Source organism: Nicotiana sylvestris, chromosome 8 (genome assembly GCF_000393655.2).
Source record: "Nicotiana sylvestris chromosome 8, ASM39365v2, whole genome shotgun sequence".
NCBI classification, from domain to species: domain Eukaryota; kingdom Viridiplantae; phylum Streptophyta; class Magnoliopsida; order Solanales; family Solanaceae; genus Nicotiana; species Nicotiana sylvestris.
This window is the reverse complement of record NC_091064.1, coordinates 219,368,282-219,383,287: the sequence shown is the minus strand read 5'-3', so window position 1 is coordinate 219,383,287 and position 15,006 is coordinate 219,368,282. Positions and strand designations below refer to the sequence as shown.

Below are 15,006 nucleotides of genomic sequence, written 5' to 3'. Positions count from 1 at the left end.
TGAGATGAGCCTCGCCAAATAAAAATACAATTCGCGGGGCCCTCATAGATATGTATATTAAAAAATACGTAGACTTCGGAATGTGTCGTTTAGCGAGTTTCACGGCCTTCCCAAAATAAATGATACGTTAGTCGCGTTAGGCGCGCCTTTAACTAAACTACTTTCTTAAACTCGGGTGCACATTTATGTGACCCAAATCCAAATCTCAGCGGAGTTGAAATGTGTCTCTAAATCGCGGGTACATTGATTGTGACGTGGTTCGAGATGCATGTCCACGACGTTGCAAATTCCTTTAAAAAATAAGAATGAGATGAGCCTCGCCGAATAAAAAAATACAAATTGCGGGGCCCTCAGTAAATACTTGTTTTAAAATTACTTAGAATTCAAGAGGGCCGTTTAGCGAATTTCATGGCCTTCCCAGAATAATAACGCGATAGTCTCTTTAGGCGCGTGTTTAATAATGTTATCTCCCTAAACTTGGGTGCACATTTATGTGATCCAAATCCAAATCTCAACCGAGTCGAGATATGTCAACAACCACGGGTGCATCGATGTAACGTGGTTCAAGATATGTTTTCACGACGTTGCAATTCTTGTAAAATAATAATAACGACAAAAGCAGTTAAAAGGTTAAAATTTGCACATAAGTTCATATTTGTATAAAATCAGATAATCAAGCCAAATATAACAGTTGAGCGACCGTGCTAGAACCACGGAACTCGGGAATGCCTAACACCTTCTCTCGGGTTAACAAAATTCCTTATCCGGATTTCTGGAGCGCAGACTGTAACATGGAGTCATTCTTTTCCTCGATTCGGGATTAAAACTGGTGACTTGGGACATTCTAAATCTCCCAAGTGGCGACTCTGAAATAAAAACATAAATCCCCTTTCGATTGTCCTTTAATTGGAAAAACTCCCTTGTACCCTCTCGGGTGCGGAAAAAGGAGATGTGACAATGAACTTTTTTTTCCAGTCATTGTAGTGGAATTTTACTTCTTTACGACTTGTGTTTTTATTGCCGTACGAAACTAGCTACTTAACAGAGAAATCAAAACGTAATTCATATATTATATAAAAGTTGTTTTAAATGTACATATAATGCCAAATAAAAATGAATAAAATCAGTGTGTCCCACATCAAGTGTGCCTCAACGCAGCCGCTGGCTTGAGGCGCATCGCATCCCTCCTGGGGACACTATCAAGATCGTCATCATCAAATCGCCGCCTTATAGCCGGATGCACCGCTGCATGATCATCAGTGGTGCTGACAGGATCAGTAGAAGAGGCCGTTAGTCCAGTAGTAACCTACATAAGAGTCAAAAACTCAGAATAGCAAAGTATATAATTCGTCAGAACAATTTGAATTGTCGTACCACTATTTCCTCAGTATTTTAGGCCCAGTAGCGCCAAATTTACATGAATATTTATGTGTGTCAAATTCAATTTTTTGATAATTTTGTGTGTGTTTGTTTTATAATTCTAAATTTTTAATTATTAAATTATACAAAGTATATGTAACAATTTGGGTCCAGGCTCGATATTTTAGGTCCAGTAGCACCAAATTTTCATGAATAAATATGTGTGTCAATTTTAATTTTTTAGTAATTTTGTGTGTGTTTATTTTATAATTTAAATTCTAATTTTTTTAGAGATTTAATTGTACAAAATATATGTAACAATTGGGTTCCAAACTCGATATTTAAGGCCCAGTAGCACCAAACTATCGTGAATATTTTTGTATGTCAAATTTAATTTTTCGATTATTTTGTGTGTGTTTGTTTTATAATTTAAATTCTAAATTTGTACAAAGTATATATTTTCATCTATCATTCTAAAATTACTTAAACTACAAGGATTCTACGCTAAAATACTATACAATTTACTACGCTAAAAGTTTCTATATTTTACTACGATAATAAATAAACTAAATATAAACAACATATATATTTTAATCACATAACATTAAAAAAAAATAGCTACAACAATACTAGTTTAGCAAATAAAAACACATAATGACATAAAAATACTAATATCTAAATACTTATATTAACATAAAAAATTCAATCTAAATTTTACACTAATATCTAAGTCCGGATAAATATAACTTACTAGTTTTGCAAATACAACACAAAAGGACATGGAAACACATTCAATAGGCAGTGATATACATTATTATACACGTTTGGACATAAAATAAATCGAAATACCTCGATGTTGTGTGTGTAATGCGTGAAAATTTGAAGACGAAGGAGATAAACCACGAATCCAGAATGTTCTACTACGATGGAGGACCTACGTTCCTGACCTTTTGTGTGACGGGAGGGGACCACAATTCTTTTTTTAGATTGTCGAGCAGTTGGGGGTGGGGGAGCAGAAGGAAAAGGGAGGGTTTGTAAAGAAATGGGGGAGGGTTCTGTCGAGGAAGAAGATGAGTTCAAATTAAACGTTATATATAGCGTATGATTTGAAAACGCTATATATAGCGTTTAATTTGAACACGTTATATGAGAAGTCAAATCGTCTGACACATATAGTGTGTAACAAACGGCAGACGTTACCGTTAATATATAGTGTGTTGTTGTTGCACGCTATATATAGAAATATCGTTTTTTTAATACACTTATTTATGTGTTTTGAGTCCAAACACACATTATTTAGGTTCCGGTCTCTTTTATCGAAGTTCCCCTAACGTGTAACGCTCAATTATTTAAATGTGTAAAATTTCGAAGGCTATAAATTCTAACCTTGCCTCTAGTTGGGTAAATCTTTGTCTAGCTGAGAAAGTCACAAAAAATGTAGGATTACATGTAGGGAGTTTGCCAATAATTTGGAATCGAGTAGTAACTTTTGGACTTATAAAGTGTCTTTAGCGGTCAACAAACAGGGTAAAGTGGAGGCAAAGATATCCTAGAAAAATTTTGTTTTCTATTCTTTTCATCATGTTTTTTTGCCTTTTCCTTTTTTGGGGGTTTCTCTTTTAATATTCAATCTAAAATAGAAGAAAAGACAGGTGGGCCGTTCTTCTTTTTCTTAACAAGCACAAGCATAGGATTATATCCCATTGATAGGTAAGTGAAGTTTGTGTATTGTCTATTCATGTCAATATCGTAAGTCGTGAAGTTTATGGACGTTGATTTTGATGCTTACAAAATTGATAGAATACTTGTGAGATTCAATTTGTCTCCTATTGGGAGAATTCGGGGCTACAAAAGTGCTGCCACAACGCCACGCCCATTTATTTAGGATAGCTTTTTCCTTTGACCATTGTCTTTGATGCTTTCTCTAAGCTCTATTTAGTCCCACAAATTTATAATGGATATAGGGTCCTTTACAAATGAGAAAAGGAAAAAAAAAGTGAAATTCCTCTCCTCAAATGGTTAAAAATACAATGATTATTTAAGTCTAATTTATCCAGCATTTTAAAACTATATGTAGCATTATAGTTTGTTTGGCCAAATTTTTTTTTTTGGGTAAAAGCATTTTTTTATCTAAAAATATTTCTTTAAATTTTAAGGGGTTTGGCCGAACTTTTGAAAAAAAAACGAAGTGCTTTTAAATAGACGCAGAAGTTATGTTTGAGAAGTATAAAAAAGTAGTTTCTCCTAAAAAATACTGAAAATTGCACTTCAAAACACCTTTTAAAAGTTTGTTCAAATATTAATTACTTTAAAAAGTATTTTTTAAATTAATTAGTCAAATACAAATTGTTTTTCATCAAAGTATCTTTCAAAAATCACTTTTCAGAATAAGTTGATTTTGGAAGTTTGGCCCAAAAGACTATTAGTAACATGGGGTGTAAAGTTTTCATATAATCGTGTTATAAAGATTAAACCTCAGAAACAATCAGAATAATGTGTTAGGACGAGGATTTTTTAATGGAAATCTATATGTGGAAGCTTAATTTTAAATTATTTACTAAATTTCAAATATAAAATAAAATTCCATGCATGCCGTTGGTAGGGATAAGGTGTTGGAAGTAATCTAGTCGTTGTCCTTGAGACTAGAGTTTCAACTTCTATCACTTTTGCCTAAAAAAATTGCAATGTCAAATGTCACAAAAAAAGAATTTCCTTTTACTTAACTTTCTATTTTATTAATATATTTTTTTTCACGACCCTAGTTATTCAGTTCTGAATGTTACAATATGAAATTACTTTCTCCAATATTTTGACAGACCATGCAATAAAGAAAGACGAAGTACCAGGTCTGAAGTTGGTGTCTTTCAAAGAGTAAAATGTGACAAAAGTCACAGTTTTAGGTAGCGGTGAAGCAAAGTTGTTACAAGGAAGGATCCAAAAGATGGTATAGGTCATGATTATTACTTATCACAAACTAAATCTTTTATTTGTTTTCCTTGAAATAGTTTAATGTTTTATTAGTCTTTATTATATGAAAATTTAAATAAAACAAGCACAAGAATCCATATTGTATTGGAAAAAAACTGAATTTATATTAAAATGATGTGGCATGACACGTGGATTAGTTGAATGGTCAAAGAACAACAATTGACTAAGAGGCACGGTGAAAACAGCCACGAAAAGAAGAATTTAAATAAACACGAGACGACGTATAGATACGAGTCTCGTACCAATTTAAATTATTTACAGCCAACGGATTAGAAGGCATTGAAAGCAAGGATCAGATGACAGAAAGGAGTCCAAATTCATTATTAAATGTCTGATACGTTATAAAGTTGGTATTTAATAGGAATGATTGTATAACGGCTTATTTAATGTCATTTATTGCTCATGATTATATCATTAAAGCTGAGGCTTTATTCCTTTACCTAGAATGATCTATAAAAGGAAGAAGTATCATCATTTGTAAGGACACGGAATACTATTGAGAATTCATTGAAATACTTATCTATTTACCTTCTACCATTGTTCTCAAAAGTATTTTATTTTTTGTCTCCTGATTATCAGTAACCCGAATTTCTCTTTTAGCTTTGACCAAGGACTCAGATTTTTGGTGAAACAAATTGGTTCCGTTACCGGGAATCTGATAATCTTTCCTTTTAAGCTATATCTTATCTATTATCGTCACCATGTCAAACAATAACGCCGACAACAACAGTAACAACACATTGGGAAACCATGAGAATCAAATACATCAAAATCAAGATATCGTGGTTCCCTCTCCTTTAAATTCACCACGTCAATCTCGTGAAGGCACTCCTGTTACTGAATCCCGTGCTGATCAACAAGAGCAATCTGAACATTTTGAAGGAGTTACAACTGAAGCTTTGCAAAAGCTAATCGATGCACAAGTCGGCAAAGCTCTTCAGGCACTTGTTAGTCGATTGCCTGCTGCGCCACCTACACCGACTCCTAATAATAATACATTGGAGAACCCCCGTTCTGGTCTTGATAATTCTGGAAACGGAGCAACCCCCAGTGAACCACAAGAAGGGGGACCAGGTAATTTAAATAATTCATATTTGCAAAATTTAGTACTAACCTTGCAGAAACAGCTGAAGGAACAAAATGAGCGAATAGAACAAATCCCTGGAGTTCCACCTGTAATAAAAGGAGTAGACATGGACAAATAGTCACAACAACCATGGAAGCCTAGTGCTGCTCCCCTTCCAATTCCGAAAAAATTCAAAATGCCTGACATCCCGAAATATGATGGTACTACAGACCCACGTGACTGCATTTACAACCGGCGTGAAAGGCAACGACTTGACCAAACAAGAAATTGAATCAGTATTGGTCAAGAAATTTGGAGAAACACTCACCAAGGGTGCATTAACCTGGTATTCTCTTTTATCTGAAAATTCTATTAATTCTTTTGCTGAGCTTGCAGATTCTTTTATTAAAGCACATTCGGGAGCACAAAAAGTTGAGAAAAGGATGGAAGATATTTTCAAAATCAAACAAGGGGATTCGGAGTTGCTTAGAAACTTCGTTGATAGATTCCAACGTGAAAGAATGACTCTACCTCGTGTGTGCCTGACAATTGGGCTGCTATAGCTTTTGCAAGTAATTTAAATGACAAAAGTTCTGAAGCCACGAGACGACTCAAAGAAAGTCTTCGAGAATTTCCTGCAACCACATGGAATGATGTTTACAACAGGTATAGCACGAAGCTGCGAATCGAAGAAGATACCGTACCTAAGCTCCATCATGAAGAAAGGGGCAGTACTCGAAGGTCAGATTCCGAAAAAAGATTAGGTAAAAACAGGTACGATCCATATATGGGACCTGCAGGAAAGGACCCACGGTCGAAGCAAGATAACCAGCAATACGATCAAAAGTCAAGGAACCGGGATTCTGGCTCTTCTTCAAAGTTCAGGAATGATCGGAATAGACAAGAATCACGTGATGATGACAGGAGTTTAAAGGCACGATTCAGTGGATATAATTTTAACGCCTCTACCTCCGAGCTCGTAGCTGTTTTAAGAAGCATGGGAGATAAGGTACGGTGGCCGAAAGAAATGCGATCAAATCCAAGTAGACGCAATCCGGATCATTGGTGCGAATTTCACAACGATCACGGGCACAAAACTTCAGAATGCAGATTCCTGCAAAGTGAAGTAGATCATTTATTGAAGCAAGGATACCTCACTGAGTTATTTAGTGAGAAAGGAAAACAAGCTTATATGAAAAACAGACAAGAACCACCACAACCTCCTTCACCCAAGAGGACAGTGAATGTCATAAGCGGGGGAGAAGATATTCATGGCATAACTTACACAGCTTCCAACAAGGTTTCTAAGGTAACGATTACACACGGGAAACGGGTGCGGCAGGTCCTTGACAATGAAAGCATTTCGTTCGATGACGCAGATAACGAAGGAGTGACAACTCCACATAATGATGCACTGGTAATATCTTTACTTGTATATGATACTAATGTAAAGTGAGTTTTGATTGATCCAGGAAGTTCTGTAAATATTATATTACTAAGGGTACTACGGGAAATGCAAGCTGAAGACAAAATGTTACCCAAGGCGCACACCTTGTTAGGCTTCGACAATTCAAGTGTAGTAACAAAAGGTGAGGTAATACTAACAACTTTTGCTATGGGTGTTGTGAAGGAAACTAAATTTCAGGTAGTTGATATGGAAATGGCCTACAATATGATCATGGGAAGGCCATGGATACACGATATGGATGTTGTCCCATCAACCCTGCATCAAGTTATCAAATTCCCATCACCATGGGGAATTTGTCAAATTCGTGGGGATCAGCAGATGGACAGAAATGTCAACGCTGTAACAAGTACGAGCGCCTTAAATAAAGCAAAATAGCAATTACAGGAAACAGTTGAAAGTAAAAAAGATCAAACTTCAACTGAACAAGAGAAAACAGATTTGGACTCAAGGCCTGACACAATTCAAGAACCTGAAGAGAATGAAAGCATCAAAACGACGATTGAAGAGCTTGATGCAGTGATGTTATTTGATCAACAGCCTGAACGGAAGGTTTATATCGGGGCTAATTTAAACACGAACATGCGAGGTATGATAATCGAATTTTTAAAAGCTAACTTAGATTGCTTTGCTTGGTCCCACGCTGATATGACAGGGATACCTCCAAATGTGATGACTCACAAACTCAACGAGGACCCTTCTTTCACACCAGTAAAGCAAAAGAAACGGAAACAAGGTGCTTTCAAGAACCAGGTGATTCAGGATGAAGTCCAAAAATTATTAAAAATCGGATCAATCCGTGAGGTAAAATATCCAACTTGGTTAGCTAATACGGTGGTTGTACCTAAGAAAAATGGTAAGTGGCGTGTTTGTGTAGATTATACTGATTTAAATAAAGCATGTCCAAAAGATTCCTTTCCCTTACCACATATAGATCAACTAATTGATGCGACCGCAGGTCATGAACTTTTAAGTTTTTTAGATGCATACTCAGGATATAATCAAATCAAAATGGATCCTGGTGATGAAGAAAAAACTTCTTTCATCACAGACAGGGGGACTTATTGTTATAAAGTAATGCCCTTTGGTCTCAAAAATGCTGGGGCAACCTATCAAAGGTTGGTCACCAAAATGTTCCAAGAACATTTAGGGAAAACAATGGAGGTATATATAGACGATATGCTCGTCAAAACCCAGCAATCTCATGATCATATTTCTCATCTATCTATTACTTTTGAAATTTTGCGAAAATTTAATATGAAACTCAACCCAGAAAAATGTGCATTTGGAGTTGCATCAGGTAAGTTTTTGGGTTTTCTTGTTTCTAACCGTGGTATTGAAGTGAATCCTTCTCAGATCAAAGCAATAGAAGAAATCCCGGATATCCTTACTAATAAAAAGGAAGTACAACGATTAACGGGAAGAATTGCAGCTTTGGGGAGATTTATTTCCAAATCCTCAGAAAGGTGTTTTAAGTTTTTCTCTGCACTTAAAAAGCAAGATCATTTTGAATGGAATGAAGATTGTCAGCAAGCCCTTAGAAATTTGAAAACTTATTTGTCAAAACCACCGTTGTTGGCAAAACCGAAGGTAGGGGAAAAACTTCTCATTTATCTGGCCGTATCTGAAGTCGCGGTAAGTGCTGTTTTAGTCCGCGAGGACCAAGGTAAACAATCTCCTATTTATTACGTAAGTAAGTCCTTATTGGAAGCTGAGACACGATACCCACAGCTAGAAAAATTAGCATTAGCTTTGGTCATGGCATCTAGAAAGTTAAGACCTTATTTTCAATGTCATCCCATTGTTGTAGTTACTGCTTTTCCGCTTCGAAATATTTTGCATAAACATGAACTTTCAGGAAGATTAGCAAAATGGGCTATAGAACTAAGTGAATATGAAGTTATTTATCAACCCAGGACCGCTATAAAGTCTCAAGTACTAGCTGATTTCGTGGCTGATTTTAGCCAGGGGATGCATTTAGAAGCAGAAAAAGAATTATTAGTTTTTAATGGTGCGAACCCGGGGACTTGGGTTTTATACACTGACGGTTCATCTAATGTAAAAGGGGCAGGCTTAGGAATAGTCCTCGTACCACCTGCGGGTGAGACCATTAGACAGGCTATAAAATGTCATTCTATAACTAACAATGAAGCAGAATATGAAGCTGTAATTGCAGGTTTAGAATTGGCACGAGAACTCGGCATAACACAGATTATAATCAAGAGTGATTCTCAACTCGTGGTTAATCAGATGCTGGGGACTTACACAGCCAGAGAGTCACGAATGCAAGAATACCTCGCAAAGGTACGGGAGTTAATAAAGCAATTCCAAACTTGGAAAGTAGTGCAAGTCCCAAGAGATGAGAATGTAGAGGCAGATGCTTTAGCAAACCTTGCATCCGCAGCAGACGTGGCAAACAATACAGATGCTTCAGTCATACATCTATTTCATTCCGTTCTTGAACCTGACAAAAACGAGGTAAATTTTAATCATCTAACATGGGATTGGAGAAATGAAATTGTTGCCTTTTTACAGCACGGAACCGTGCCTAATGACAAAGGAAAGGCTTACGCGCTTCGCAAAAAAGCTGCACGATATTGTTTATATCAAGGTAATCTTTATCGAAAGATGTTCGGCGGACCACTAGCAAGGTGTCTCGGCCCTTCTCAAACCGAATATGTCATGAGAGAAGTACATGAAGGACATTGTGGGAATCACGCAGGAGGACGGTCACTGGTAAGAACGTTAATTCGCACAGGATATTATTGGCCTAAGATGGAAGAAGAGGCAACCAGTTTCGTGTCCAAATGTGATAAATGTCAAAGGTACGGCAATAATATGCACAGAAGCAGGGGCATTTAAACAGGTACGAGAAAAAGAAGTTAAAGACTTCATATGGCGAAATATAATATGCCGCTTTGGAGTACCAAAGGAGATCGTATGTGACAATGGACCACAATTCATTGGAGCACAAGTTACAGAATTTCTTCGAAGTTGGCAGATCAAAAGAATAACATCTACGCCATATCATCCAGTGGGGAATGGACAAGCGGAATCAACTAACAAAGTTATTATCAATAACTTGAAAAAGAGGTTACAAGATTCAAAAGGTAATTGGCCTGAGGTGTTACCCGGAGTACTATGGGCTTATCGTACAACGACCAAAACAGGCACTGGAGAAACACCATTTTCGATGGTTTATGGTACGGAAGCCTTAATACCAGTTGAAATAGGTGAGCCAAGCACACGGTACGATCAGGCAACGGAGGAATCCAATAATGAAGAGATGTGGGTTAGCCTAGATTTACTTGAAGGAAAAAGAGAAGCTACTTTGATAAGGATGACAACACAAAAGCAAGTAATAGAACGATATTACAACAGGAAAGCACGCCTCAGATTTTTCAAAATTGGGGACTTCGTGCTTAAAAAGGTGTTCCAATCTACAAAAGCTGTTAACTCAGGAAAGCTAAGTCCAACATGGGAAGGACTATACAAAGTCCGTGGCATTGCGGGAAAAGGAGCATACCAGTTGGAAACAATGGATGGTAAAGTTTTACCCTCACATTGGAATCCTGTCCACTTAAAAAGATATTACTTTTAAGAAAGTACCTACGGTCAGGTATCATCATGTAAAAATTCTTCTCTTGGTTTATTAATATTTTACTAACGATTTTAGATGCTAGGCTAAATATCCTAACTCGTGCCAAATGATGAGTCACAACCTGCAAGGCAAAATGGAGTATGCTTAAATTCCTAGCCCAGGGTTACAATTAATCTGATGGAAATACACACAAGTTAGGCAGTCTTCATCTATAATCACACCGTCGAGTCCCGTATATCTTTCTGTTTCAGGAAAAGGGCCAAAGTAAAAGAAATAAACAAGTGCTCGAGGCTTCATACTTTACCGCTCAAACACTTGGGGGACTACATATTATACATAGATAGGTGCAAAGAAACAGATACGAGTATCGAATAAAAATCGGCCACAAAGAAGCAAGTGTTGAGAAGAAGTTACGAAGTCTTCAGCATTCATGAGAACAACAGAGTCATCTCTCAAACTCATAAACAAAGTCACCTCTCAAACCCTTCTTAACATGTAAAGATAGGGTCATGACTATGTACTGAAACAGGTTATAAAAAAAACCTTGTTTAGTTTATGTTATTTACAAATCTGTTACAAGAAAAACAGTTACGAGAAAAGTTGTAGATGTATTGTAATACATGTAACAGTCAAACACTTGTTAAAAGTTTATGAATGAAAACTTGCCAAAGTTGTTTCATACAAAACGTGTGTTTTCCTATTACTTTCATCGTATTTTAACACCATTATGAAGTTGAGACGTCTTCTTCATTAAGTGTCGATAAAATAAAAGGGCCCTCTTTTATAAGCCTCATGTCAATAAGTCATGGGAAGAATCATAAAGCATTTTCAAAGGATAAAAATGCTAAACTATTCTATAAGTCCTAAATAAGTAAAGAAAAGGCAAGAGTAGAACACATTGAAGTACTAATAAAACTTCTTGATATAATTAAAAAGACTAAGTAGAAACTTAGTCAATAAAAGTTTATACAAGTGCCCCATTATGATAACTGGGGACTTTCACCAAAAAATCCTTTAAAAAAACTAAGGGATAAAACCATCATTCAATTGAGGGGGTTGTCACGGAAGCTTCAACTTCCACAGACTGGGTTGTAGAAGTTTCACCCTCTGAAGCTGGAATAGCAACATTTTCAGGAACTTCAAGGGCAGGAGAAGGAGTATCAGTAGACTGTTGGCTTTTCTCGATGGTATCTATGACTTTGGCCAGTTCAGACTGCAAGTCAAAACCCTCTTGAGCAGCTTCCGTCAAAGCATCACGACGAGAATTCAGAAAAGCCCAACTCACTTCTATGTTAAAATTTTCCTCTAGAAGTCCATATTCCTTTTCCCACATAGCAAGATCGTTTTTTAAAATTTGATTTTCAGCTAAATGGGAATCAAGGGAAGCTTCAAGAGAAGCATGAGAACTCTTCAAGGCTTGAATCTCGTCAGAAGAAGTCTGTAAGTCAGCCTGAGCTTGAGTCAAGCTTTGCACTAACTCTCCTGCATATTCTTCCTTTTTAGCCAAAAGTGCCTTCAGCTCTCTAACTTCTTCACTAGCTCTGGATAATTGTTCTGACAAAGAGCATTCCAAAAGCTCTTTGTCTCTTTTCAATTGGCTTGAAGAGGCTTTGACTGTTGCCAGTTCAGAAGTTAAACCACGGTTTTGCTGCTCTAGGAGGTTTTTATCTTCTTGCAACTCTTCTATAGTCCCTTGAGCATTTTCGAACTGCTCCTTCCAGTTGGTTGCTTCAAGTTGGGCTCCCCTAGCTATTTCCTCAGCCTCGTGGACAGACTTTTCAGACTCACGAGCTTTTCTTTCCAGTAAGGAAATTCTTCTCATTAATTCCGTGCTAATAAGGTTAGCCTACAGAGGTAAGTCATGGAAATGAGAAATTGAAGATAATTTAAAAAAAAAAAAGAAAAAAAACTTGTTGGTAGAAATACCTTCAAAGTAGAATGAACTACGTCGTTCATCAAAGTTAAGCAGCTATGGCTCTCCATCTTCTTCTTCTCTATATCTCCAATTAGAGGTTCGAGCCAAACATCGGCTCTGCCGGTCTTCCTCAGGAGGCTATGATTGGCAGGAACCTCCAAAGTAACACTTCTCATTGTCATATTTCCGCTGCTAGAACTTGTCTCTGTATGATGAACAGAGGGAAGAGGAGCAGCGGAAGGAATGGAGGGAAAAGATGTAGAAACCAACACCGGAGCAGAAGCAGGTGCGGTTGAAGCAGCCAAGGGAACAGATATAGGAGCAGTAGAAATTGGCAAACAAACGGAAGTTGTTAAAGCTGGTAAAGAAACACTTACGGCTGGAAGAGGAATGAAGGAAATAGGAACAAATGAGTAAATATGAGCTTCATCAAAAACAGGTCCGAGCTCGCCACTCCCGAAACCACTGTCAAAAAGGTGCTGAATTGACTCATTATTATCTCTTGGTTCGGCATCCTCATCAGATTGAATCAAAACAGGCTCGGTGGCGGAGGTACGAGCAGGAGTGTTTTCAATTTCATTATCAATGATTATTCGTCTCCTGGCCCTTGGCCTGGTAATTAGGGAGGTACCCTCCTCTTCTTCTTCAGAACTTTCCTTTGTAGCTTTTCTTTTAGGCAGCAAGGCTCGAGCCTTATCTAAATCCAGAGCAGCATTCGCAGACATGCGAATGGCCATAGCTACTTCAACTGTCATTCCTCTAATGCCAAATCCTGATTAAAGAATGGATATACATGATTAAAGTTGAGGAAAAAGTGCTTAACATGTAAAACAAAATTTTTTTTAAAAAAAAGGGGGGATACCATGTGTTTTGACTTTCCAGCCATGTAAAGAAGAAATTGATTTCCAAGTTCTCTGCTCCCTAGTAGCAATCTTCAAAAGTGAGTCTACCCAACCACGAAAGTTGGGAATAGGTTCCACATCTCCCATGGTTGCTACAAAAAACCAAGAAGGGACGAGGTTAAAAACAACATTCTTTTGAAATTCTCAAAAGTAGGTACGGTAAATAAGAGGAAACTTACGTTCAAAATTCCACTTCTCAGGAAAGGGAATATTTGTTTCGCCAATCAAATCCACTGTACGGACAGCAACGTAACGGATATACCATCCACGATCTTTGTCATCCTCAGGGTTTACCAAAACTTTTTTGCTCCTTGCAGTTAAGGTGAAAACCCCATGGCGTATTAAGTTGGGATGGTATAGATGAATGAGATGAGAAAAGGTGAAATTGACATTGGCCTTGGATGATAAATATCTCAAACAAGCCACTGTTCTCCACACCAATGGACCAATTTGGGCCAAACAAATTGTAAAGAAACGACAAAAATCGAGAATAACTGGGTCAATCGGAGGATTAAAACCTAAAGTGAAGGGGTAAGTGTAAACAGAAGAATACCCATTTCTAAAAGAGGAAATTCTTTGATTTGGGGAAGGAATTGACATTCGGAGACTATCCTTCCAGTTACAATCTCTTCTTATGGTGGGGATTGTAAGCTCGGTTACTAATGTTGGGTAAGTATCGGCTCTTTCTAAATTTTTAATTTGTTTTTGAAGAGACGTTTTGTCACTTTCAAAAGACAAATCGCCGGGAACTATATCATCAACTGAGGGTTCTTGAGAAGTATCAAGAATTTCCCTACTTTTAGAAGAAGGGGCTTTTGGGACAAAACTCCTTGAAGAAGAACCAGAGGAGCCGCCTCGCGTAGATTCTAACCCTGTTCGAAGCCTACTTCCTCCGCTTCTTCTGTGTCTAACAGGGGCGTTGGGGAACTGATCTAGAATTGGAACTTTTTTACGGTTAGGGTTTGAAGAAGACATTGTTAAGAAGAAAGTATGTGCTGAAGATTTGTGAAGAAGACAAAGGAAGACAAAGTTATGTGTAAAATGGGAACCGTCAACTTTTTAAGTATAATGATGAAAAGCCTATAATAAAGGCAGCTATCACTTCGTAAATAGTGAGAATGAAGAAGTCTCGAAGAAGGGTATGAATAGCGGAATCAATTATAAAATGACACATGGACAGAACATTAAATGGAAAAGACTGCTGAGACGTTAGTACTGTCATGAGCATTAATTGTGGCAAAAGTTCTTTTTACATGAAGATCCACTTCCCAATTATTTAATTGATAAAAAAAATGGAAAGTGGGGGGACTATCTGTATTTGAAAAAAACTGAATTTATATTAAAAATGATGTGGCATGACACGTGGATTAGTTGAATGGTCAAAGAACAGCAATTGACTAAGAAGCACGGTGAAAACAGCCACGGGAAGAAGAATTTAAATAAGCACGAGACGACGTATAGATACGAGTCTCGTACCAATTTAAATTATTTACAGCCAACGGATTAGAAGGCATTGAAAGCAAGGATCAGATGACAGAAAGGAGTCCAAATTCATTATTAAATGTCTGATACGTTATAAAGTTGGTATTTAATAGGAATGATTGTATAACGGCTTATTTAATGTCATTTATTGCTCATGATTATATCATTAAAGCTGAGGCTTTATTCCTTTACCTAGAATGATCTATAAAAGGAAGAAGTATCATCATT

At 37.1% G+C, this 15,006-nt stretch overlaps 1 protein-coding gene across 1 annotated transcript; it reads right to left on the bottom strand.

The window, feature by feature from the left end:
- Positions 1-1,138: 1,138 nt before the first annotated feature.
- LOC138876381 (uncharacterized) lies at positions 1,139-13,950 on the bottom strand. The gene is made up of 6 exons (XM_070155294.1): positions 13,476-13,950; positions 13,257-13,388; positions 12,505-13,166; positions 12,101-12,325; positions 11,543-11,692; positions 1,139-1,306 (listed from the first exon to the last, which is right to left on the bottom strand). Exons 1-6 carry the CDS (start codon positions 13,894-13,896, stop codon positions 1,139-1,141), a joined length of 1,758 nt encoding a protein of 585 aa, XP_070011395.1. The 5' UTR covers positions 13,897-13,950.
- Between the last annotated feature and the right edge of the window lie 1,056 nt (positions 13,951-15,006).

What these genes read in the sequence shown, in the direction of transcription:
- LOC138876381 (XM_070155294.1), bottom strand. Translation starts at nt 13,896, where the DNA reads ATGTCAATTCCTTCCCCAAATCAAAGAATTTCCTCTTTTAGAAATGGG. An exon ending in TGAGAAGTGGAATTTTGAAC is followed by an intron (nt 13,389 to 13,475) that starts GTAAGTTTCCTC and finishes GGTTTTTTGTAG; the next exon opens with CAACCATGGGAGATGTGGAA. An exon ending in CTGTGGAAGTTGAAGCTTCC is followed by an intron (nt 1,307 to 11,542) that starts GTGACAACCCCC and finishes ACTCTTATGTAG; the next exon opens with GTTACTACTGGACTAACGGC.